The sequence below is a fragment of the Malaclemys terrapin genome, chromosome 10 (assembly GCF_027887155.1).
Source record: "Malaclemys terrapin pileata isolate rMalTer1 chromosome 10, rMalTer1.hap1, whole genome shotgun sequence".
NCBI classification, from domain to species: Eukaryota; Metazoa; Chordata; order Testudines; family Emydidae; genus Malaclemys; species Malaclemys terrapin.
The window spans coordinates 48,723,580-48,751,088 of record NC_071514.1 but is presented as its reverse complement, the minus strand read 5'-3'; the positions used below and the strand labels follow the sequence as shown (position 1 = coordinate 48,751,088).

Here is a 27,509-nt window from a genome sequence, read left to right as displayed (position 1 = left end):
ACTGGCTGAATATGAACGTTCGTGTTGTGGTGGTGGACTTTATTGTGGGACTTTGAGAATTGCTGTGAACTGTTTGTTGAACCAGTCTGAAGCAAGGATGGTGTTAGCCATGAGAGAGCCTGTGTGGAGTTTGAGTCCTGAAAGAAGGGGAAATTGAGGCAGGCCTCTACAGGGCCACACTTGGCCAGCAGGGGGCACTACAGGCAGGCACACCCTCTTACAGAGACCAGTGAACAAAAAATGTAGCATGCTGGAGCCTGACTAAGCTCCTGGTGGGGATTAAAATGCTACTAGTCCAAGAATGACTGACTGATTTGAATATTAAAAAGCATCATCTTCCTTACGAAGAAATGCCTCCAGCAGTGTTCAGACCTGGCATTACACTGGAAGAAGCTTGTCAGGTGCTTGAGCATACAGCTGAGCTTCAAAGCTACACCAACTTGAAAGCCAGAATGCCATCTCGCTGGCACTTTAATTAGCAAAGTTCACCAGTTGAAGCCAAAGTTCTGTCTTATTTACACATGTAGAAAAACTAGTTGATATCTATCTTTATTTATCAAAGTTTGAAATGTCCCATCAAGTTTTGTTGACTCAATAACTACTTGTTCTTCTTCGAGTGATGGTCCCTGTTGTATTCCACTGTGGGTTACACATGCACCCAGAGTCAGAGAACTTGAAAGAAGTGTCCGTTGATCTGCACATGCACCCTGATTCACCTCGTGCTTCCGTTCGAGGTGATAAAAGTCACGGCAGACTGACCGCATCTCTAGTTCCTTCTCACCGCTACGTGGTCTGGGTTGGAACCTTCAGTGTCATCATCTCTGATGCAGCTCTAATACCTTTAATTGTACATAGTTTTCAGTTTTAGTTGTAGTTTTAACAGTTCAGAACAGAGGTCAGCAACTTCCCCTAGGCCTGGTCCACACTAACCCCCCACTTCGGACTAAGGTACGCAAATTCAGCTACATTAATAACTTAGCTGAATTCGAAGTACCTTAGTCCAGACGCAGCAGGGAGGCTCCCCCGTCGATGCCACGTACTCCTCTCGCCGAGCTGGAGTACTGGCGTCAACAGCGAGCACTTCCGGGATCGATCCCAGAACATCGATTGCCTGCCGCTGTACCCGGAGGTAAGTGTAGACATACCCTTAGTCCCCATGCCCCCTATACCTCATTCGAGTACTGGACTATGCCCAGCATTTCAAACTGCACCTCCTGCCCGCAATCCTTCTCAGTCAGCAATAACCACCAATGCTGTCTCTACAGCCTGGAAGAAGCTCTCATTGCAGCTAGGTGCAGTGTTTGTCAGTCTTTTCCCAGCTGTAGCAGAGAAGGTCAAGCACTTTGTCTCTGGAAGTATCTCTGGAGAAGGCCATGAGACCCAGGCTGGAGAATCCCCCATACATCTGCCAGAATCAGTGAGGAGTGTGCCTCATGCTGCTACTACATCCAACTCTGGTAACGGCGGAGCCACTCCCACAGAGTTGATGTCAGGGGGTGGCTCCGCCGTTTGGGGGAGGGGCCTATTTGGGAGATTAGGAAGCACTCCCATAAGCATGTGATTAAATTTTCCTCCAAGTCTTACCTCAAAGAAACATTCCTTCCACCAGCTTGGCCCAATGGCACAACATATGTTCTACGTTTCACAGGCACAAGAAAAAGACCCACAAACAGTGAGAACACTGGTTCCAGGCAGTGAACCTCTTGGTACCACCATCTCCAGCACCTCACAAAACGTGAGACCCTCCAGCACCAGTAGAGCACCAGTACCAGCAGCCAAAAATGAGACAGTAGTGTCCCTTCTGCCAGGGAGATCCTAATCTGTGGCTGCACCCCAAGATGTCTTTGCTTTACTGGATCCATAGTCATCTCCTCCCATCGGGTCCTTCCACTTCCAGGGAACTCAGATCTCTGCCATAAGACGTGCCTGTGGTACAGGAGCTGTCGCCCCCTCACATGTATGCTATACACCTCTCCATTGGCTCCAATGGTACTGCCTTTGGAACCAGTCCTCTTTTTCGGATGAATCTGAACTGACGGAAGAATCGCCTTTCCCATACCACTCCTATGCACCACCACATAGACCGGCACAACCATGGTAGCAACTATCTTCTATATGGAGATATACCTATCTCATATAACTGGAGGGGACCCCAAAAGGTATCCCTTCAAGATGTGTCTCTCATAGACCTATTTAGAGCAGCCACATGGAGTGTTCTGTCCACATGTTTGCCACACACTACACCTGGGTGCAGGACTTGGTGGCAGATGACTCCTTTCACATGGTGGTTCTCCACACGACCCTTCTGTTGTCATCCTCACACCCTCCTCCTACATAGGTACTGCTTGTCAGTCATCCACGATGGAATACGATAGGGACCATCACTTGAAGAGGTTACTTACCTCTAAGTAGAGGTTCTTTGAGATGGGTGGTCACCATCTGTATTCCACTTCCCGCCCTCCTCCTCCTTGGCTTCGGATCTACCAGATTCACATTGGAGAAGGAACTGGAGATGCGATCTGCCCTGCCCTTTGTCACTACAGACAGAAGCACGAAGCAAGTTGGGGCGTATGTGTGGCTCAACAGACACTACTTTCGAATTCTGAGTGCCTGTTGTGCATGTGTAATCCACAGCGGAATATAGGTTCATCTCCAGGAACCTCCAGTAACAGGTAAGTAACCTCATACCAAACCATGATAGATGAGTAGTTAGTAAAACATTTCCTTTGGGAGTGAGCTTCCTCCCCATAAAACTGGTAAAAGAATGTATTGCTTAGTTTACAAAATGAGTATTCCTGACAGAAAAAGTTATTGGAGTAGTTCCTAGAGGCCCTAAAAGAGATCAGGGCCCCATTGTGCTAGACCTTCTACAAACACGCAGTGAGACTGGGCCTGCCCCAAACTGCCTAAGTGTAGATAGACAAACAGACCAAGTATGGGGGAGCAGGGGAGGCAGAAGCATGTAGAGGTGAGGTGACTTGCCCAGAGTCTCACAGCAAGTTGGGAGCAGACTCAGGAATAGAACCCAGGTCTCCTGATTCCCAGTATAATGCCCGGTCAGTTGGACCAAGCTGCTTCAATGCTGCAGAGACCTGGAAGATGACCTTAAAGTATCAATTTCTAGTTTAGGGAAATTAAACATAGTGTACATAGTTCAGTGGAGCTTTTCCCTCATTGAAGTCTAACTTTAAGCAGCCTGCAGTTAGAATAATATACATTTTCAATACTCTGTACATACACCAAAGATGAGGGAGGTATATATGGTCTGCAGGTAGTTTTGGCATGAAGAACTTTAGACTGGTTTGAAACTTAAGAATGGTCATACTGGGTCAGACCAAAGGTCCATCTAGCCCAGTATCCTGTCTTCCGACAGTGGCCAGTGCCAGGTGCTTCAGAGGCAATGAACAGAACAGGTAATCAAGTGATCCATTCCCAGCTTCTTGCTGGGGTGTTTTGGTAAAGAGCTGTTTTATTTCTGGTGTCTTTTTTATAGATACGTTATTCATCAACAGAGCGTAGGGAGGAATTTTTCATGACTGGGTGGTCAAAATATTGTGTAACGTGTTTCCTTTCTCTTTCTCTCCCTCTTCCCCCTTCCTCCCCCCCCACTCCCAGATGCAGTCAGACTACTTCTTGCCAAAACCAAGGAGATTGCGGAACAGGCACCTGCGGAAGCCATTGGTGGTACAGGTCAGAGAAATTGACTGAGTCTGGAGTTTGCTTTCTTGCTGTGTAGACCGTCAGTGAGGTTTTCCTAAAAATAAGAAGAATGAGGAGTACTTGTGGCACCTTAGAGACTAACAAATTTATTTGAGCATAAGCTTTTGTGGGCTAAAACCCACTTCATTGCATGCATGCAGTGGAAAATACAGTAGGAAGATGTATACACGCTATAACGAGAGTAATTAATTTAGGTGAGCTATTATCATTGGCCAAACCGGACAGTCTCTATGCAAAAGAATAAATGGACACAAATCAGACGTCAAGAATTATAACATTCAAAAACCAGTCGGAGAACACTTCAACCTCCCTGGTCACTCAGTTACAGATCTCAAAGTCACAATACTCCAACAAAAAAACTTCAAAAACAGACTCCAATGAGAAACTGCAGAATTGGAATTAATTTGCAAACTAGACACCATTAAATTAGGCTTGACTAAAGACTGGGAGTGGATGGGTCATTATACAAAGTAAAAACTGTTTCACCATGCTAAATTTTTCCCCTACTGTTACTCACACCTTCTTGTCAACAGTTGGAAATGGGCCATCCTGATTATCACTACAAAAGTTTTTTTTTTCCCTCCTGCTGATAATAGCTCACCTTAATTACTCTCGTTACAGTTGGTATGGCAACACCCATTTTTTTCATGTTCTCTGTGTATATATATCTTCCTACTGTATTTTCCACTGCATGCATCCGATGAAGTGGGTTTTAGCCCACGAAAGCTTATGCTCAAATAAATTTGTTAGTCTCTAAGGTGCCACAAGTACTCCTCGTTCTTTTTGCTGATACAGACTAACACGGCTACCACTCTGAAACCTAAAAATAAGAGTTTAGCTTCCTCTGTCATGTCCTCTGGGGAAATAAAACTGAAGAGTCGTAGGGAACAAGGATTCTTCTTTGAGTAGTGTCCCTATGGGTGCTCCACTGTAGGTGTGTATGCGTCCCTGTGTTTCTGATCGGAGATCTTCAGTAGCAGTGTCCGTTCGGCCTATACACATGCTCTCTCATCGTGCTCTGCCTGTAGGCTAATTAATTATGCGCGGCGAGCCGCCTTTACTTCCTTCTCAACCACCCCTGGCTAGAGATGGCGCGATTAGCAGTCAGTTCACAGATACTTTAAGAATGACTAAGATAAAGGATTTCTAAAGATCTAAACTATATCTACACTGCGTACCTTACAGCGGCTAAGGTACGCAGTGTAGCTGCTCTTTGCCGGCAGGAGATCTCTCCTACCTGCAAAATAAAGCCACCCCCCATGAGAAGCAGAAGCTTTGTTGGCAGGAGAGCATCTCCTGCCAACAAAGCACTGTCCACACCAGTGTTTTTTGTCACTAAAACTTTTGTCAGTTAGGGGTGGGGGTTTTTTACCCACACACTAACCAACAGAAGTTTAACAAAAGTGCAGCACAGACATAGCCTTAGTGTTTTTGTGTGCGTTTTCTTAGGTGATAGGGTCCATTGCTATTCTTTTACCTTCCACACACACCCCCACAAGCTTTTATTTTATTTTTTTCCCCCTTTACTGGGGATTGCCCCTATCAAGGGGCATGCCCAGCTCCCTCAGGTTGAAGGGGTGCCTCTCCTGTAAGGAGTCCATACTTGTAACAGATGGATAGTCCCGCTGCATATGGTGCCTCAGGGAGGCCCACATTCCCCAAAAGTGTGTGTTGTGCCAGCAACTGAAAGCCAGATCCTGGAAAAACTGAGAAATAAAGCTAAAACTACTTCTGATGGTGGGAGCTCTGCAACCTGCAGTTGACCTGGGTCCTGAGTCTCCTCAGCGATGAGAGCCATCACTGCAGCCTTCTACTTCCAAAGCGGGTGAACCAAGGAAGAAACCTTCAGATTCCCTGTGAAACATCTCCAAAAAGAGCGCCACAAGCCCTCACAGTGAGTCCCTAACCAGCTAGAGGAGATCCCCATCACATTGAGTCACTTTGGTACTGATGGCTCCTCACTGGATGACCCACACGACTTGTTTAGGACACCTGGAGTAAACCTAAGGACCCTCTGGGCACAGGTGCTGAGGTAGTGGTACCGCCTATCAGACAGAAGCACAGACCGTACTGCCTATGGGAAGTTGGCACCGATACGGAAACCCTCAGTACCAAAACCAACTAAACCTCATTGGACCGCTCATCCTGGTCAAGATCAGATTGCTTCGGTACTGACGAGTCAGCACTGGCAAGCCCTGACAGTACTGATGACCATGGCACTGCAGGAGTTCAGATTTTCTAACAACCTGGTGATATCTGAAACCCCAGAGTTTCCTTTACTCAGTACAGGATGCATCTCAAACCCTAAATCACCACCAGTACTGAGCAGTTTGCCTCCAGTCTCCTTATCTGCACCTCCAAATGATAGCGGCCAGCAGGAGGTTCTCTCTCACTCACATTATGCTCCCTCCCACCATCAGCTCAGACGTTCCCAGGCACATTTTCACTCTGGATCCCAACCCCACAGTATGACCAGCCATGGGCTCTGCCACCCATGCCCTTTCCACTGCCACAGTGGCCACACCAGGCCTCCCAGGCATCCAGGGTCACTGTAGAACTGTGTACCTCAAAGTAGTGCCCTGTAATCCCCATATTCATCATTTATATATGATTTTGATATTTCATACAAAACATGCCATATAATATATCATAGAAAAAATCATGATCTGATGAAAATATGTACATCAGTGTGTATGATCTTATGAGATTTTGCTGTGTAGTGGTTACACTGGTCTACAATTTTTGAGAAGTCGTCTGCTTCAGAGATAAAATGTGCTATTTATTATGTATTTTGATGTGCTGAATTCAAATATGACAATTAAAACAACTACTGTTTCTAAGATATTTAAGTTTTTACATTTTATGTCTATGTATATTGTGTAGATAGTAGAGTTTTAATCATAAATTGTAAACCTAGGTCTTTTCATGTGTTTATGGTTGCTTTACAGGATAATATTTCACCTGTCCTGTTTATGTAACACTTTAAAAATCACCAAAAAGGTTATATAAATAAAATTTATTATGAAACAAAAGGCAAAAAACTATTATGTACATAGTTTAGTCCTATTCAGTGTTTACTCGGCGCTTCTTGGCTTGTCTCTTGTATTGATTAAATGGAGCATCTCTTGTCACTGTCCAGCAATAGTCTGCAAGCACTGATGGGCTCCGTTTGCCCTGATAGCGTTTCTCCATTGTTGCAACGTCCTGGTGAAATCGCTCGCTGTGCTCGTCGCTCACTTCTCCGCAGTTCGGTGGAAAAAAATCTAGATGAGAGTGCAGAAAATGTATCTTTAGTGACATGTTGCAACCAAGGCTTTTGTATGCCTTGAGGAGGTTTTCCACCAACAACCTGTAGTTGTCTGCCTTGTTGTTTCCGAGAAAATGTATTGCCACTAACTGGAAGGCTTTCCATGCCGTCTTTTCCTTGCCACACAGTGCATGGTCAAATGCATCATCTCGAAGAAGTTCACGAATCTGAGGACCAACAAAGACACCTTCCTCTATCTTAGCTTCACTTAACTTTGGAAATTTTCCACAGAGGTACTTGAAAGCTGCTTGTGTTTTGTCAATGGCCTTGACAAAGTTCTTCGTCAGACCCAGCTTGATGTGTAAGGGTGGTAACAAGATCTTCCTTGATTCAACAAGTGGTGGATGCTGAACACTTTTCCTCCCAGGCTCCAATGACTGTCGGAGTGGCCAATCTTTCTTGATGTAGTGGAAATCTCTTGCACGACTATCCCATTTGCAGAGAAAACAGCAGTACTTTGTGTATCCAGTCTGCAGACCAAGCAAGAGAGCAACAACCTTCAAATCGCCACAAAGCTGCCACTGATGTTGGTCATAGTTTATGTACCTCAAAAGTTGTTTCATGTTGTCATAGGTTTCCTTCATATGGACTGCATGACCAACTGGAATTGATGGCAAAACATTGCCATTATGCAGTAAAACAGCTTTAAGACTTGTCTTCGATGAATCAATGAACAGTCTTCACTCATCTGGATTGTGAACGATGTTGAGGGCTGCCATCACACCATCGATGTTGTTGCAGGCTACAAGATCACGTTCCATGAAGAAGAATGGGACAAGATCCTTTGGACGGTCACGGAACATGGAAACCCTAACATCACCTGCCAGGAGATTCCACTGCTGTAGTCTGGAGCCCAACAGCTCTGCCTTACTCTTGGGCAAGGTCATTCAGTTCACCTTGTGTTTATGAGGTGTGGTTCAGAGGATGGGAGAAAATGTGGGTCCTGTGACATTGGTGGTTCAGGACCAGAAGTTTCATCCTCTTCCTCGTCTGACTCAAATGAGAGTGATTCTGGTGCATCAGGCACCGGCAGTCCTTCTCCGTGGGGTACTGGGCGTATAGCTGATGGAATGTTTGGATAATGCACAGTCCACTTTTTCTTCTTTGACACACCTTTCCCAACTGGAGGCACCATGCAGAAGTAACAATTGCTGGTATGGTCTGTTGGCTCTCTCCAAATCATTGGCACTGCAAAAGGCATAGATTTCCTTTTCCTGTTCAACCACTGGCGAAGATTTGTTGCACAAGTGTTGCAGCATAGGTGTGGGGCCCACCTCTTGTCCTGATCTCCAATTTTGCGGCCAAAATAAAGGTGATAGGCTTTCTTAACCATAGTGGTTATACTGCGCTTCTGTGATGCAAAAGTCACTTAACTTCTGCTATGTTTGTGATGATCTGCACTGTTCACAGAAGTACAAGGCATCTCAGCTCACTTTGGCTAAACAGAAATGTGTCCCTTTGCAAAACCAAACACTGACAAATAAGAGACATGACACTGTATGATTTCTAGAGCTGATATAGGGCAATTTTTTCAGCAGAGTGATGTAAGCTTCGTTATGATTGCATCATCCATGACATCTAGGAATAACATGATGCAATTCATATCATGTATGACGCAATACCAGCTTCAGATTGCATCATTCATTGTTTTGCCTAAAAAGCAAGTACTGTCCAAACCCAGTCATAGATTTATTCATAGATCCAGTCAAAGATGTATTTTAGTCATTTCTGGTTTAAATTGAGATCCCTTCCCTTTATAACTCACTTATCCTCCGCCATTCCCAAGTCAAGGGTCGTATATACTGACCCAATAGCATATCTTGAAAACTAGAGCCAATCAACAATTTTAAGCATCATTTTCGTTCTCAGTGACCCAGAATTAGTAAAGTTTGACTACGTTTATTTCAGAAGCATTTTGGCTGTAGAGCAGTGTTATTGAAATATGTTGCAAACTTGGGCATCATCCATTGTTAGTTCTCTAGTGGCAACAAAGGAGGTGATCCACACCCATACGGGTGTTAAAAGACCATTAATCAGCAGGGGAGTTGTAAACAAGGGATTTACAACTGTGTAAGAGAAGCACCACACAATGGGGATTGCTCAACCCTGTAACTCAGCAAGGCCCATCAGGCATGCCTGGGCTAGTATTTTTTCCAGGGGCATGGACTAAAAGTATAAAATTAGGTCCTTGTGATGACACTGTTCACCTTTTTCTTCTCCCACCTATGCTGAAGGGAAGAAGAATGCTGGGAAGACAAAGACTTGAACTGAGGAAACTGGTCCAAGGCTTTAAAGGGAAAGCCTGTGTATTAAGGACTGTAACCTAGTTGCAACATCCAGTGGGATGAGAGAAACTGATCCAAATATTGCTCAGTCTAATAAGGTCTAGGATTTAGACTGTGTGCTTAGTTTTTATTTTCTTTGGTAACTATCTCTGAACTTTTAAGCCTACCACTTATAATCACTTAATCTATATTTCTGTAGTTAATAAATCTGTTTTATATTTTACCTAAAACGGTGTTTTTTAGTTGAAGTGCTTGGGAAATCTTTGCTCAGGTTACGAAGGCTGGTGTGTGTCCTCTCCACACTGAGAGAGGGTGGACCGGGTAATGAACGTATACTGGTCACGACAATACAGTTCTGGGGGCTTGGCAGATTTGCTGGTTCCTTTCTCTGTGATATTCATGAGTGGCTCAGGGAACATTTGTGCAATTCAGCTGGGTGTGGGGCTCCACATGCTGTTGTACTGAGTGATAACCTCACCTAGAGGGGTTTGCTGCTTGTCTCTCACAATGCTTTGCTAGTGACAGCCCAGGCTGGAGAGTTAAGGCGGCACAGCAGTGCCCCAGTTCCAGATACCGTGGGATCCCATCACAGGAACCCACTGGGAATCCGTGAGGCGCTCTCCTTTTGCCTCTACATCTAGAGCCTCAGCACCTCCTGAGGAAATATCCGAACAACAGGAGATCTAGCTAAAAGAGGAGACCACACCATCAACTAATTTCTCTTCCTCCTCTCCAGATGAGGCAGTGATGTCCCCTCCTTCTTCCATGACAGAAAATTTTAGGTACTTTCAGGATCTTACAAAGAGGGTGCAGATACATTACAAATACCTCTCAAGAAGGTGAGGGACACCCACCATAAGCTGCTGGACATTTTACATACACCCTCCTCCTCAAAGATCGCCCTCCTCATTGACGAGGGGCTTTTGGATCCAGCCAAACTCATGTGGCAAACATCAGCATCGGCCAAACCAATGTGCAAATGGGCCAACAAGAAGTATGTCTTTTCCCACCAACCACCTAATTGCATCATGGTGAATTCGGTGAACTCCCATGGCCACTAGGACTACTCAAAATCCACCCCTTATGATAGGAATCAGAAGAGACTTGACTGGTTTGGGAGGAAGGCTTATTCTTCTGCAACTTTGCAATTTTGAGTTGCAAACTACCAAGCCTTAGCGGCCACATATGACTGCACAAATTACGCGAAGCTTAACACCTTTATTGATCACCTGACGGAGTCACATAGGGACCAATTTCAGGCCATCGTACAAAAACAGCATTCCAGACCGCATTAGATGCCGTGGAAACTGCAGCCTGTTCGAACTTGACAGCTATCGTGGCTGCATCTTTGAGACTACCGAAGGAGATTCAGATGATGGTCAAGGACCTCCCCTTCAAAGGCCTGAAATTGTTTGTAGACAAGACCAATGCTGCATTCCACACTCTGAAATACTCCATAGTCGCATTTCAGTTGCTGGGGATCTATATGCCCAGACAAAAAAGGAAACTTAGTCCTCAGCCATCACAGAAGTCACTTCCGCTCAATTACCCATTACATTGCTACAGCCGCAAACCATCAGGCCTCCATGTCATAGCCTTCCACCTCAAAACACCAATTTTGATGCCACACTCTAAAACACCAGCTCTCTCGACCTCTCACATCCCTTTAGATGCTGTCTGGCTCTGTTCCATGAGAACTGGGAACACAACATTCGACAGATGGGTTTTGGAAATTTATCTCCCATGGGTATTCTGTCCACGTCACCTCCCTCTCTACTCTTCCTATCTGTCTCTCTCTTCAGGGATCCTTCTCACAAGAGACTATTAAGACAGGAAATAAATCACCTCCTATCTCTAAGAGCCATAGAACCTGTTCGCGCACATCTCTGAAGCAAAGGATTTTATTCCTGATATTTCCTGATCCCCAAGAAAAAGGGAGGTTGGAGACCCATACTGGATCTTAGAGCATTGAAGAAATATGTGAAGTCTCAACAAATTCTAGATGGTCACACTACCAGTGATTATTCCATCTATGGAATAAGGAGATAGGCATCCTGAAGGTTGAGAGCTGAGAACCAATTTCCACATATCGATTCTATCATCTTCCAGACAATTCCTCTGGCTTACCCTAGGTCAGAATCCTTACCCTTTTGGCCTCTGTTGGCTCCCAGAGTATTCTCCACAGTAGCGGCTCACGTATGCACCCTGGGGATCATGATCTACCCATATTTGGATGACTGTCTCTTCAGGGCCCACTCCTTCAAAGACGCCCTATGGCCAACCAACAGGACAATGGGGGGTTATTAATGAAGCTAGGGCTACTAATCAACATCAAAAAGTCAACCTTAACTCTGGTACAGTACTTGGAGTTTATAGGGGCTGATCTCAATGCACTGCATGTGTGTGCGCTCCTCCCACAACACAGATTTCACAGCCTGTCAACACTCAGACAGTTCAAACTAGTCCACAAACATCAGCCAGACATTGCCTCCAGCTTCTAGGACACATGGCAGCTGGCACGTTTGTAATATATCATGCCGGACTTCACATATGATGTCTGTAGACAGGGTTCAGTTCGGTTTACAGGCGAAACAGACAAGTTAGACAAACCTCTCTTGATGCCTTCCAGGGTCAAACACTCCCTGGATTGGTGGAAAGACCCAACAAATGTTTGCATTGGTGTTCATGCAAAGTTCACACAACTTTCAATCCTGATATTACTTCTCACTGCAACTGCATCCCTCATATGTTGAGGTGCATATCTCAACAACCTCACAACTCGGCAAGTGGTCGTCCACGGAGGCGACTCTCCACATCAACCTCCGAACACTTGCTTTCACTTTCTTTCACTGATCAGAGGTACAAACACGAAGGTCATGACAGACAACATTGTGTGCATATACTATCTAAATTGTCAGGGCGGTGCCAGATTGGCCTCCCTGTGTGCGGAAGCACCAAAGCTCTGGAACTGGTGCATCTGCCACAATGTTCTAATATCAGCAGCCAGCCTGCCTCCCAGGAATGCAGAACACAACAGCGGACACTCTGAGTCGCAAGTTCTCACATTACCACAAATGGGAACTGAACCCAGCATATTCTATCAATGGGAGACACCGACAGTAGACTTGTTTGCTACTTAACTGAACAGGAAGTTCCCACACTGCTGCTCCAGGATTGGCCTTGGAAAACACTTGTTAGGGGATGCTCTCCTTCTTCCATGGGACAAGGACCTTCTATATGCCTTTTCTCCATTCCCTCTGCTGTTGAAAGCCCTGTTAAAAATAAAAAGAGGGAAAGCAAATGTTGTTCTGATTGTTCCCACCTGAGTGAGACAAACATGATACCTATACCTGTCACAGCTTGCAATGTGTCCACCAATCTCTCTTCAACCCACTCCTTCTCTCCTCTCTCAGAACGAAGGACACATTCTCCATCCCAACCTGCAGATATCCTAGCTCAAGGCTTGGCTTCTTCGTGGTACCAACACACAGAATGCTGCTGCTCCATGGCGGTACAGGAAGTGCTGCTACACAGTAGAAAATCTACTACCCGTCATATTTACCTGCAGAAGCGAACTAGGTTTCAGGTTTGGGCAATTCCAGACAAATTACCCTGGCATCTTCTACCCTTCCCATGGTGTGTGCTGACCTCAAGGTGTCAGGCCAATCAGTCCCTCAGTTCACTCAAAGTATATCTGGCGGCCACAGCAATTTTCTATTAACAAGTAGAGGGATATTCAGATTTCTCCCACCCAACTACAAAAAGATTCCTCAAGGACATAGTGAACCTCATTCCCCAACCCAGACATCCCACTGCAATGTGGGACCTAAATCTAGTTTTAAAGAGTCTCACTAGATCATGCTTTTGAGCCTATGGCCACTTGTTCACTCACATACCTGTCAATGAAGACAGCATTTCTGGTAGCCTTCACCTCGGCAAGGAGAACAGGGGAAATAGTGGCACTAATGGTGCACCACTCTTTATAATCTTTAAAAATGAGGTTACTCTTTGGCCCTATCCAAAGATCATCCTCTAGGCGACCTTGTCTTTTCACATGAACCAACTGATTAATCTTCTGACTTTTTACCCTAAGCCTCACTGTGATAACAGGGAGGCTATACTGCACATGCTAGATCAGGGGTCGGCAACCTTTCAGCAGTGGTGTGCCAAATCTTCATTTATACACTCTAATTTAAGGCTTCGCGTGCCGGTAATACATTTTAACGCTTTTTAGAAGGTCTCTCTATAAGTCTGTAATATATAACCAAATTATTGTTATATGTAAAGGGTGGCCTGCTGGGACTCCAGGCCCGAAAGCAGGATGAGCAAGGGCTGGAAACCAAGATTCTCCTTCGAGTGATTCTTCACGTCCATTACACATTAGGTGTACGCACGCCGCGTGCACGGATGTCGGAAACTTTTTCCCTTAGCGGCTCCCGTCGGGCCTGCAGGGCCCACTCCCTCCCACCAGAGCGGCGCCCCGCTCTAGGGTATATATATCCCTGCCGACCCGACCCCTTCAGTTCCTTCTTACCGTCCGTGGCGGCATTGGAACAACTCTGTCTCTCGTCTGAGAGTGTCCCTTAGCATAGTCATTAGTGTTATCTGCAACAGTTATCAGTTATTTAGTAGTTAGTGTTAAGCTTAGTAGTTAACAGCTCATTAGGTACTTAAAGTTCCTGCTGTGGTTGTTTGGTCAACCCCGGCACCGGCCCTGGGTGGCGGGGCATGCCGCACGCCCAAGGCTTCAAGGCTTGTGCCACGTGCCGTAAGCCTATGCCATTGAGCGACCCCCACGACTCGTGTCTCCGCTGCCTGGGGGAAGCTCACCAGAAAGAGCGCTGCAAGATCTGCAAGGCCTTTAAGCCCAGAACTAAGAAAGAAAGAGACTTTCGCCTCAAGCAGCTGCTCATGGAGACGACGTTACAGCCCTCCACTTCGGCGGCACCGTCCGCCTCAGTGTGGAGCGCCCCGGCATTGGTGCGGGAACCGGCACCGGCGGGTCACTCAAAGCCCACGGCACCGACCCAACGGGGGCATGTACGGCACCGGTCGTCTTCGCCGACAAAATCGAAGGGCCAACCCAAGGCCCGAGGACGCTCCCCGCATAACAGGGCAGCGCCGGCGAAGACTTCGAATGCGCCTAAGGCCGGCACGGCCCCGGCACAGGCCCCGATAGTGGCTCCGGCGCCGAAAGGCCTGTCGAGCCCCGGGATAGGCGCGTCAAGTGAGGAAGAAGGGCTGGAGGAGCTCTTGGAACAGCCCTCCACTCCGGACACATTTGAGGCAGCAAAGGCCCTCATTGCATTGTCTGTTGAGGGCCCTCCACAAATTGAGGACGCTCCACCAAGACTGCCACACAGAGGCAAGCCGGCGATGGTGCGCCCATCACGGTCGCCATCTCGGCACCGTTCAAGGCACCGGTCCTGGTCGAGCTCCGCCTCGGTGGACTCCCGGTTGCCCTCCGCGCAGAAAGCGCCACAGCAGTCGGGCCTCAGTAAGCGGTCGGCACCGACTCAGCAGCCATACACGAGTCGGCACCGGGATGCGTCGGCGGTACGTTCCCCGAGACCGACCACCCGTAGTCGTTCCCGGTCACCGGTACCGATCCAGGTCCAGGTCGGCGAGACGCTGCTCCAAGTCCTGGTTGTGGAGGCACTACTCCCCAAACCTGGACCAGCACCGTTCCACGGCTCCGCCGTGGCCTTCCAGATCACCGTCCGTGGTGTCGGAGACTGACTCGGGCCGGTACGGCGGGTATGCCCATAGGGCACAGGCTAGTAGAGACTACGAAGCCTCTGGCCATCCCCAATGGGGCCAACCAAGCCAATGGCCGTTCTGGACACCCTGGGCCTACCACCAGCAAGGGCCCCCATCTAGGACCTCGAGATCCGGGCCATCAGGGTACCGATCCCGCTCTCCGCGGTACCGCCCGCCCTCTCACAAGGAGGCAACTATCTCTAGACCGCAGGAGCGGGAGGGAGCGGACTCTGCACCGAGCACGGTACCGTCCCAGTCCCACACCGTGGGACAGGCCCCAGAGGAACAACCAGTTGATGACGGGTTGCAGGAAGGTGAGGATGGGCAAAAGGCCCCCACCTCTTCCTCCTCGCCGGACGAGGCAGTAGCGGGCACGACAGTGTCCGGCCCTCCCCCCGATTGATCATCGGGCGCACCAAGACCTGCTTCGCCGGGTAGCCCTCAATCTGGGCTTGCAAGCGGAGGAGACTGTAGAACAGGAGGACCTCATGGTCGACATCCTGAGCCCGGAGGGGCCCTCCAGAGTCGCTCTCCCGATTATACGGACAGTCCAGTCCAACTATAAGACGGTGTGGCAAACGCCGACCTCCAGTGCACCAACTGCAAGAGGCGTAGAGAGAAAATACTTCGCCCCATCTAAAGCGTTTGACTTACTCTTTTTGCACCCATCTCCTTGTTCGCTGGTGGTCTCGGCGGTCAACGAGCGAGAGCGTCATGGCCAGCAAGCCCCTGCGCCCAAGGGCAAGGAGGCAAAACGATTGGACTTGTTTGGAAGGAAAGTCTATTCGTCTGGGGGCCTCCAGCTGAGGATCGCTAATCAGCAGGCGATTCTAAATAGACACAATTTTAATTCTTGGGCATCAGTCTCCAAGTTTAAAGACTCCCTACCTCCGGACGCAAATCCTGAGTTCACGGCCCTGGTGGACGAGGAGATGGCGATAGCCAAGACCTCATTGCAGGCCTCCCTCGATTCAGCCGATGCAGCGGCTAGGACAATCGCGTCAGGGGTAGTGATGAGGCGTTCGGCATGGTTACAGGCTTCAGGCCTTCCGCCAGAGGTGCAGACCACCCTGCAGGACCTCCCGTTTGAAGGTTCGGGCTTGTTCTCAGACCAAACGGATGCCAGACTACATAGCCTCAAGGACTCGCGAGCAACCCTAAAGTCATTAGGAATGCATACCCCGGTGACACAGCGCAAGCCCTTTAAGCCTCAACCACCGCAGAGGCAGTACCACCCTCGCCCTCGGCACGAACCGTACCGCCGTCGTGGCAGGGATAACAGGCGGAGACGTAACAATACGCCTAACCAGGGCCAAGGTCACAGCCAGGGCAAGCCGCAGCCAGGGAACAAACCAGGCTTTTGAAGTTACGCTCGAGGACAGCGTACCACATTCCATGCCGGATCCTCCTCTAAGTTTCAAGGACCGCCTGTTCCATTTCTACCGGGCATGGTCGCGCATAACATCGGACCGCTGGGTCCTGCGCACAGTGAAGGCGGGCTATACCCTCCAGTTTTCCTCGCCCCCTCCCTGCCATCCCCCTTCCCCGTCCCTCTTCAGGGACCCCTCTCACGAGCAACTTCTCATGCAGGAGGTACAGACCCGTCTCACAGTAGAAGCAGTGGAAGAGGTCCCACCAGACCTAAGGGGAAAAGGATTCTACTCCAGGTACTTCCTGATTCCCAAGGCAAAAGGGGGCCTCCGTCCTATCTTGGACCTGCGCGAACTAAACAAGTTTCTGGTCAGAACGTGCTTCCGTATGGTCTCCCTTGGAACTATTATCCCATCCCTGGATCCGGGGGATTGGTACGCTGCCCTCGATATGAAAGATGCCTATTTTCACATCGCCATCAATCCGGCCCACAGGCGGTTCCTGCACTTCACCGTCAACCAGCGCCATTTCCAATGTACGGTCCTGCCTTTTGGTCTGGCATCAGCACCACGAGTATTCACGAAATGCATGTCCGTGGTAGCAGCCTTCCTTCGGAAAAGAAGGTTCCCATATTTGGACGACTGGCTCCTCACGGGCAGGTCGGAGGCAGAGGTCCGCTCTCACGTGACGCTGGCCTTACAGATGTTCGGCAGGCTCGGCCTCCTGGTCAACGTGCCCAAGTCCACGTTAGCTCCCACACAGAGACTGGACTTCATAGGTGCAGTCCTGGACTCGGTGACCGCACGGGCAAGCCTCCCAGAGTCGCGGTTCCTGACAATTCAGAGGGCCGTAAGCTCCGTCCAGAAATTCCCCACGACAATGGCAAGGTGTTGCATGCAGCTCCTGGGACACATGGCAGCCTGCACACATGTAATCAGACATGCCCGCCTAAGGCTCCGGCCCTTGCAGTTGTGGTTTACCCAAACGTACCGCCCCAACAGAGACCCCTTGGATCTGGTGGTGACGATCCCGGCTCGGGTGTTGGGCTCGCTCCGCTGGTGGCTCGATCAACAGCAGGTCTGCGAAGGGATCCTCTTCGCTGCCCCACAACCCAGTCTGACGTTAGTAACAGATACGTCGGACCTGGGTTGGGGGGCACACCTGGGGGAACTGCGGACCCAAGGCTTGTGGTCCAGGGAAGACAGGTTGCTTCACATCAATCTGAAGGAGCTGAGGGCGGTTCGCCTCGCCTGTCAGACCTTCCACGTCACCATAGAAGGTCACAGCGTGGCAGTCCTGATCGACAACACTACTGCCATGTTCTATATAAACAAGCAGGGCGGGTCCTGGTCCTCTCCCCTCTGTCGCGAGGCACTCCAATTATGGGACTTCTGTATAGCCCATGCGGTCCATCTTATTGCAACGTATCTCCCAGGGATTCAAAACGGGTTAGCGGACCGCCTCAGCCGATCCTACCACATGCACGAATGGGCGTTGAGGCAGGACATCCTGCATTCAATCTTCCGGAGGTGGGGCTTTCCCCGGGTGGATCTTTTCGCCACCAAGGACAACAGTCAATGCCCTCAGTTTTGCTCGTTTCAGAACCTCAGCCCGGGATCATTGGCAGATGCCTTCACGATTCCGTGGGGAGGGAGCCTGAGGTATGCCTTCCCTCCATTCCCGTTCATCCACAAGGTCCTCCTCAAGACCCGCAGGGACAGGGCGACAATTATACTCATCGCCCCGGCCTGGCCACAACAGCATTGGTTCACGACCCTGCTGGAATTGTCCATAGCCGACCCGATCACCCTCCCCCTCCATCACGACCTAGTCACACAAGACAGGGGTCGCCTGCTCCACCCGAACCTGTCGTCGCTACATCTCACGGCGTGGTATCTCTGGCTGAATGATGCGGAACACAGGTGCTCTCACCAGGTTCAGCAAATTCTCCTTAGTAGTAGGAAGCCCTCCACAAGAGCGACCTACCTGGCCAAATGGAAGAGGTTCTCCCACTGGTGCGAGCCTCAGCACATACAGCCTCTGCAGGCCTCAGTTCCATCGATCCTGGACTACTTACTGCACCTCAAGCATCAGGGGCTCGCCCCCGCCTCGATTAAAGTGCATTTGGCTGCCATTTCGGCATTCCATCCGGGGGAGTTGGGAGTGTCACCAACTCCACAGTAGCCCGATTCCTCAAGGGGCTGGAGAGGGTGTTCCCCTACTCGCGCCCACCGGTCCCTGCGTGGAGTCTGAACCTAGTCCTAACTAAGCTCATGGGGGGCCCCCCTTTGAACCCCTAGCCACTTGCTCCCTCATGCACCTCTCGTGGAAGGTGGCGTTTCTCGTGGCCATCACATCGGCCAGGAGGGTATCGGAATTGAGGGCCCTCACTTCAGAACCCCCTTATACAGTTTTTCATAAGGATAAGGTGCAACTGAGGCCGCACCCCAAATTCCTCCCAAAAGTGGTCTCGCAGTTTCACATGGGGCAAGACATTTGTCTACCGGTGTTCTTCCCTAAACCCCATACGGACCCTTATCACCGCAGCCTCCATACCCTTTATGTTCAAAGGGCATTAGCATTCTACCTGGAGCGGACCTCAGCTGTTTATTGCCATTGCGGAACGTATAAGAGCCTGCCTATCTCGACACAGCGCTTATTGGCATGGATTGTGCATTGTATACGCACATGTTATGAGCTCGCCAACGTTCCGGCCCCAGAGATCCGGGCCCACTCGACTAGGGCCCAAGCGTCCTCGACGGCCTTCTTGGAGCAGGTTCCTATCCAGGAAATCTGTAAAGCGGCCACCTGGTCATCCGTACATACGTTCACAGCCCACTACGCGATCCACCATCAGACCAGAGAGGACGCGGTGGTCGGAAGGGCTGGGCTACAGTCAGTTGTACCTTGACTCCTACCCACCTCCAATGGTAAGCTTGGGAGTCACCTAATGTGTAATGGGCGTGAAGAAAGAACGGTTACTTACCTTCTGTAACTGTTGTTCTTCGAGATGTGGTGTTCACGTCCATTACACTTCCCACCCTCCTTCCCCTCTGTCGGAGTCTCCGGCAAGAAGGAACCGAAGGGGTCGGGTCGGCAGGGATATATATACCCTAGAGCGGGGCGCTGCTCTGGCGGGAGGGAGGGGGCTCTGCTGGCCTGACGGGAGCCGCTAAGGGAAAAAGTTTCCGACGTCCGTGCATGCGGCGCGTGTACACCTAATGTGTAATGGACGTGAACAACACATCTCGAAGAACAACAGTTACAGAAGGTAAGTAACCGTTCTTTGGCAGCTGAGGTGAGTGGAGTAGGTGGCTGGTAGGCCTGAGCAGGGCTGGAGACCTGGACCCTATCTGCAAGAGAGCCTCCAACCGGAAGCAAGGTGAGTGGAGCTGCGCGGTAGAGACCCCTGCTGGCGAGGGGCCAGCAGCCAGAACCCCAGAGCAGCGACTGGCTCGGCCTGCCACCACTCTGGGGTTTCTGCCCCCAGCTCCTGCCAGCTGAGGTCTCAGCCCGACCCCCGCTCTGGGGTTTCGGCTGCAGGATCCTGCCAGCCGGGGTCTCAGCCCGCTGCCAGCCTGGGGTTCCTTCCCCCCCCCCCCCCCCCCCCCAAGCTAGCAGCAGGTGCTGAGTTGGACCCGTGGGGACCCGGCTGGCAGGAGCCGGCAGCGGAAACTCCAGAGCAGGGCGGGCTGAGCGGCTCAGCCCAACACCGCTCTGGGGTTTCGGCTGCCAGCTCCTGCCAGCTGGGATCTCCGCCCGCTGCCAGCCTGGGGGAAGGAATCCCAGGCCAGCAGCCGGTGCTGAGTTGGACCCGCGGCACGACCCCAGCTGGCAGGAGCCGGCAGTGGGAACTCCAGAGCGGGACAGGCTGAGCAGCTCAGCCTGCCGCGGCTCTGGGGTTTTCACCAGCGGCTCCTGCAGCCGGGGTCTCAGCCCGCTGCCAGCCTGCGGTTCCTTCCCCTCAGGCCAGCAGCAGGTGCTGAGTTGGACCCGTGGCGGGTCCCGCAGGAGCTGGTAGCTGGCAACGGGAACTCCAGAGTGGTGGCGGGGCTGAGTGGCTTAGCCCACGCTGCGTGCCAGGAAAAATCGGCTCGTGTGCCAACTTTGGCACGCATGCCGTAGGTTGCCGACCCCTGTGCTAGATGTTAGGAGAGCTTTGGCCTTTTATCTGGACTGGATGAAGGCCTTTTGGAAATCTCCTAAGCTTTTCCTTTCCATTGCAGAAAGGTATAAAGACACAGCAATATCAGCCCAAAGACTCTCCAAATGGGTCTTGAACTTGTTTTAAACACTTCTGTATTGTTTGCAATGTGGTACCTCCATCTGGAATCCGCACACGCTCCACGAGGTTGGTTTCCTCCTTGGTTGCCTTCCTCAAGAATGTCCCTATCTTGGAAATCTGCAGAGCAATGACTTGGGCATCTTCTCATACGTTCGCAGAACACTGCGATTACTGGAGACTGTTTCTGACACCATCTTCAGCTTCATAGGGCTATCATCCATAACAAACTAGACTCCGAAGCCCCAACCTCCCATTGGGGATACTGCTCAGGAGTCACCTATAGTGCAGCACCCATAGAACACTACTCAAGAAGAGAAAGTTACTCACCTTGTGCAGTAACGATGGTTTTTCGAGATGTGTCCCCCTATGGTTGCTGAACAACCCTTCCTCCCTCCTCCCCTCTATTTCAGAATAGAGAAGGAACTGAGGGTTCACCCGTGCAGTGCTAATTAGCCTCGAGGCAGAGCACAGAGGGAGGGGGATAGAGACCATGTGCAGGCTGAACAGAGACTGGTACCAAAGGTCTCTGATTAGAAGTACAGGGATACATACACCCCTAAAATGGAGCACCCATGGGTGGGGAGGGAGGGGGAGACCATCGTTACTGCACAAGGTAAGTAACTTTCTCTTTTGGCCTCTTTAATAACTAACCTGGTTAGATTCCTGCCTCAGCAGCTGTAGTAACAGTGTAGTGTAGCCACATGGAAGGGAGGTTGGGAAAGCAAAAATATACTTGGTCTGGAAGAATGTTTGGAACAAATGGAATATTCTAACTGGGATTCTGCTTTATACTTCAGTCCTGCAGACTTTTATCTCTTGTGTACAATTGGAATCCTGGTGTCTCCATTCCTTATTGCAACAAGATCTTCAATTTGTCTTTCCACTGACTGTTTGTTTGTTTTTGAAATGTCTACAGAATGCAGGGGAGGCAGATTATACCAGAAAAAACAAACTCAGTTCAAAGGGGCACTAATTTAAAAATGAAGGCTGGGAATTTCAGTGGGGTTGAAGGGAGCAAGGTGTCCAGCTCCTTCTGAATTTCACTGGTAGGTGGTTATCATTGGCCTCTCTAAGGCTCCCTGCAAATCCCAGCCAAAAAAGAAAAATATGATTATAAAAGCACAGATGGTGGGGGGGGAAGGGGAGACTCAGGGCTGATGTGACTGGCAGGAACAACAAAGTACAAGAAAATGGGAAAATTATTTGACATTTGTTTGAAAGTCTTATGAAATGCTGGCGTGTGACCAGGGGCTCTTTAGTCCCCTTAGCTATATGTAAGGGACAAGAAGAGAGAGTCCACGCTCTGCCTTAGAGGTCTCCGGTGTCTAAGAAATTGCATTTGACAGGCCTCAGTGAGATGTTCTGTTCCATACAATTCCATCTTTTAAAATTTCTGAATGTAGTTTCCTTCCTTGTTTATTATCATTTAGTTAATAACCATAACAGAGGATCAAGTCCCACACAAAAGCTTGTGCCCATGCTCAAAGGTGACACTACAGTGTAATACTCTAGGGCAGAGGTTCTCAAATTGTGGTCCACGAGCTCCATTCAGGTGGTCCACCGATAGTTCCCTCTAAGGTGCGTGCCTGGGCGGCTGCACACAAGAGAATGAAGGGCCACCCACCTAATTAGTGGAGCTGTGCAGGCATGGTTCCACTAATTAGATGCCTGGACCCTGGAGAAGATGCAACTGGTGGCCTTGGGGGGGGAATAAGGGGTAGGTGGGAGGGAACAGTGGGGTGGGAAGAGGGGATGAGAGGAATTTGGGATGTGCAGGGCTGCAGCGGCCAGAGAAAGAGGCGACTTTCCCCAGTTCCAGGGCTGCGGCTGCTGGGGAGAGATGGCCCTTCTTCCCAGCCTCAGCTCTGTGGCTGCTACGGTGGGGGAGAGAGGGAGAGACCCCCCCTTCTCCCCAGCCTCAGCTCTGTGGTTTCCATGGTGGAGGAGAGAGGGCACATCATCGCATTAGAAAGGTAAGACTACTAATATTAAAATATGAGTTGTGGGCTTTTATTTGTAGAACAAAAAAAAGTTTATTACGTTTTTTTTATATATAGCACTTTTATCCAAAGCACTTTACAATAGTTAGCTAACGGTACAGACAACATTTGGAAAGATGATTAAGTGGTCCGCCGAGACCCTCAGCAATTTTCAAGTGGTCCGTGAAAAAAAAGTTTGAGAACAACTGCTCTAGGGACTTGGAGACTGCTATACTAACAGTGAGACAGGAGCTGAGTTTGACTTCACATCTATCTCTGGATGTAGTCTAGATGGAAGTTCAATGTCATGGTACTTTGCAGAGAAAGAAGAGGCATGTTGCTTACATTTCCTCTCAAACAGAAGCAGAAAGGGTTCTTGCCGCGTCTGACTGGTGTGTGCCCACGTAGTCTCTGCTGTACTGACATTCAACTCCTTATTCTGTAAGGCATCACAACTGCAAAAGGCACTATATGAAACCAACTCACTTTGTTCTGATTTTAAATTTGTTTTGGTCTGTTATCTCCCCCCATGCAGAGAACACTGCTCCCCAGGCCATCGGGAAATCCATCTCAGCATGTCTGCTCCTTCTCCATCTTATCCAACTCTTCCATAACAGGTGCTTCTGCCCTTTCTGCATTACAAAATGAAGATCCATAGTGGGGAAATATTAAGTTCTGAGTTGATGCTGCGTTGGGATGAATTAGAAAGCTCTCTTACCACTGTGTGTGGTGAGGAGTAAGGGAATAATCTTTAAAAGAAAAAAAAAAAAGTCCTTTCAAAACCACAAACATTCACCAGTTTAGTTGAGTCATGTCCCAGGGGGTGACAAGCTTCTGTTTCTTGATGATTTTTACATAGCTTGTAATAATTTCTCCTCAGTTTCTCTCCCTCTTTTCTAACCCCAGTTCCATGGGATTCTATATAAAGAAACAGAATTTGTGGGTGAAAATACTGAGCCAGGAATTCTTTTCCTTAGAGAGTAGTCATACTCAACTTTACGTTAGGCTTTGTCTAGCGTCAGAATGTTACGTGAATTTCATATGGTGAAATAGATTCACTGACCAGTATTTTGTCTGCCATTTGGCCTTTCCTTCTGGCCTTTTCTTGAATATAGCACTGACACAGGTTAATTTGCATCCCACCATGGATCTCAAAATCAGCATTAGAACCTCAAGGTTATTTTAATTGGAAATAATGGCATGCAGCAGTGGTTACATGTAATATTGCCATTGCCATTGCCTTGCCTGGCAATGAACTGCTGATTAGCTTGTGCTGCTACTATTTGAAGTCTTAACTTCATCACTGCTTTCAGTGTCAGCTTAGTTTGGAAGCTGCTTAGAATTCCCTCTACCTCTTGATTGTTAACGTTGCTCCCATTTAACAGTGCTGTGTTTTGGTTTAAGGAAGATGTCCAGTTTTGGCTCCTTCTGAGATTTAATTCTTCACCCTTTAGGGAGAGGTTCATTTCGGCCAATCCAGTCTTCACTGACTAAAGCTGCTGTTTCTCGACCCATTGTGCCCAAGGTTCTTCCAACACAAGCTACCAATCACCTGTCCAGTAAGTCTCCCCTCATAAAAGTGGCATATTTTGATTTCCTGCATTCAGGTACAAATCCTTGGTGCCTTTAAAATGTTTTGCTTGCTTTTATATGTACTTTGCTGTACATAAAAACAGTTTGCATCACAATAGGTGATTGGATGGAGAGATTTGCTGTAGGGAAGGAGAGTGGGCACTGATGACACACTCCAAACTAGTATCACATACCATGCTCGTATCCTAACACTTGGCATGTGGATGAATGGATGTATCTATGGATCTGAACCAAACCCAGCATCATGGATCTCCTGATCTCTGGGGAAAGTTAGAATAAAGGGCTGGTCCCCACTTAGTCCGGACTTCGGACTAAGGTATGCAAATTCAGCTACGTTAATAACGTAGCTGAATTCGAAGTACCTTAGTCCGGACTTACCGCGGTCCAGACGCGGCTGGAAGTCTCCCCCCGTCGACGCCACGTACTCCTCTCGGCGAGCTGGAGTACCGGCGCCGACTGTGAGCACTTCCGGGATCGATTTATCGCGTCTTAACCAGACGCGATAAATCGATCCCAGAACATCGATGGCGTGCCGCCGGACCAGCCGGTAAGTGAAGACTAGGCCACAGACTTTGTGGCTCAGGTTCAGCTCTGCATATGTATGTGTTACATTTTGTTTTAAGCCCTAATAGTTTATCCACCAAGACAAGATTTGGAATACTGGACATGGAGGGGACCTCACCAATCCCTCCTTTCCTACCCTGCCCCATAACAAAAGAACATGCCCCTTAATTAAATGAACTGGTAGTGAGAACATGTAACCAGGAATCCTGTTTCATATTGTGTGCCGTTTAGCCTAGGGAATTCTCTGCCACAGGAAGACCCAGTTAAATGTTGTAAGAGCTGGATAAGTTTAAATTCCCTAAATGCTGTGCCCTGTGCAAGTTAAAATGAAGAGCACAACTTTATGCTTCAGAGAATAAGCTGATGAGCTAATATGGAGAAATCTTCCTCCCTCATGCAGAATAACACAGCTGGCCAAGTGCATTATGGGTTTTTCCTCCAACAGAAATATCAAGCCTAGGCTGCAGCCAGAAGCAAGGTACTAGATGAGACTGTTACGTTGGTTTTACAGCACCTCTCTCAAACTATAGGCACTTCCCAGAAATTACACAACCAACTGCATTACAGTACTGCAAAATTTAAAACCAGGTGGACAAACAGCATATCTGCATTTAAATGCTACTAGGAACATTTGTGGAGAAAAATAGGGATATCTCTTTTAAACTCCATTGAAATGCAGTACAATGGACTGGGGGTGCCTTAAGGGAACAGAGTGGAAAAATGATAAATATTTTTTGCTAAAAATGCTGCACCTCCTAAATATGGACAACCAGCATGTCTGCAGGATCTGAACTAATATGACCACTTCTGCATCTCTATGTTTATGTTAAGATTTAGCTACATGGCCTGATTCAATTCCTCCACAAAGATATTTATAGGAGAGATGGGCAGTCAATGAAAGAAAAGATCTCTAATATCTTTTTCTCTCTATTTTACCAAAGGTGCTATTGACTTGGCAGCTAAAAGTGCTGGTATTATCCCTGGCAGCCCCTTGCCTGTCCTGGATTCTGAGGGCTTGTCAGGTGTGTCTCCGCTGTCACCAGACGGTGTGGCTGCAGTGGTCACGGGGCAGGAGTCGGCAGAGGCAGATCAGAATGGAAGCTCCATCGGCACAGTAGGGGTCAGTATCTCTTGAATAGGCTTGTCAAAGCATTCATCATCTCCTTTGTTTTGTGTAAAAAGCCAGCCCCTGTATTAATTGTGACTCTGCTGTCAGCTTCCTCTTGAGGTTTGTTGAATGGATGCATTTTTCAGAGCAAGCCTAGCCCAGGCCGGAGTGGATTGGTGGGTGTGTGATGTTCAGGACCTGATGGGGAGAATCTAGGGAAACAGGCACTGCTGTGTTGGAAAATAGGTTTCCATCCTGTAGAGAATCTTATAGCCATGCAATTTTGATCTGCACTCCAGAAGTCTGAAGCCAAAAGGCAAGGCACCATTTGAGAAAGATGTATTGAGTAAGGAATTGTGGGCACAACAAGAGAGTGCTAGTAGTGAATAGCTTTCTCCTACCGTGACAGAATATTCACATGGGTCTCCAAGTGCCTGCGTTCTGTTTCCAGCTGCATCCTCTTTCAGGAGATTACTTTATAAGTGGGAGTTGTGATGGCCCTTACTGTTTCCCTTATCCATACCTAGAAGAGGTGTCAGTGTTTGCCACCATCCCAGGGAGGTAGTGGAGAGAGCAGTATCCCTGAGATCCCATCTCAGAAGAGGGGATAAGGGGGAAATTGTGGCAAGGATGATCATATGTGCTTGTCTCTTGTAGCTCCTGCTAAGTTTGCTATAGTTGGTGTATGAGTGTGACTCATGTAGTCCCTTTTGCACTTCTAGGGTTCAAGCAGTAGGTGTCGGGTTCCTTTCATTAACCTACCCACACAGCAAGAGCAGAAGGCGGTCCCTGATGGATTCCAGGTACAGTATGAGCTGATCAAACAGCAGCTGCATGAAGTTTATAGCAGTGATTTTCTTCACACAAGCATTATTTAGGGACTCATATTCCAGTGTCCCCTTTTCACCATGCCCCCATTTTCTAACCATTCTTGTAGAAATAGTCTGCAGGTCATATGGCCTTTCCTACAGCCATCAGGGTAATTGTTCTCCATGACTATTACTGTGCTGGAATGGAAGTCTCACAGGTTGCTGTGGACAGCTGCTTATGTTGTGATTTTATACTCCTCAGAGCAGAAGAGCAGAGTGAAACTGACAAGTTCTGATCTCTGAAGAGCAAACCAGTCTTGTTTAATGCTATGCTTGTGCATTGACTGGTACAGTGGAGGTGTTTAGCAAAGCAAACAAGTACCTTTATACTGCACCAGTCTATTTTAAACATTGTTTGAAGGGAAAGTAGACCCCAGGAACTGAAATAAGTATTACTCCTGGGGGACTTCTGCGCCAAAAAATTAAAAATTCTGTGCACGATAAAAAAATTCTGCATATTTTATTTGCCAAAATAACATAATATAATCAAACTAGTTTCAGTTATTTTGGTAACTTATTTCAAAATACCTGTCAGCAAGTATGTCTGTAACAAAACAAAACAAAAATTCCCCCAGCGAGTAGAGAGTTAAAGAAACCCCTACAACAACTTAGTTCCTGTTTCTCTGTTATGTTTTCGTTGTGTGCCTCACTGTGGGTGTGTCACACGT

At 48.6% G+C, this 27,509-nt stretch overlaps 1 protein-coding gene across 4 annotated transcripts in view; it reads left to right on the top strand.

Moving 5' to 3' along the window:
• CRAMP1 (cramped chromatin regulator homolog 1) overlaps positions 1-27,509 on the top strand; it is a 120,337-nt gene that overhangs the window by 78,563 nt on the left and 14,265 nt on the right. For all 4 annotated transcript variants that reach the window (XM_054041597.1, XM_054041595.1, XM_054041596.1 and 1 more), the window contains exons 13-17: positions 3,616-3,690; positions 23,243-23,324; positions 24,162-24,266; positions 25,806-25,984; positions 26,695-26,775. In XM_054041597.1, the coding sequence (XP_053897572.1) occupies positions 3,616-3,690; positions 23,243-23,324; positions 24,162-24,266; positions 25,806-25,984; positions 26,695-26,775 (522 nt within the window). The remainder of the gene's footprint in view (positions 1-3,615; positions 3,691-23,242; positions 23,325-24,161; positions 24,267-25,805; positions 25,985-26,694; positions 26,776-27,509) is intronic.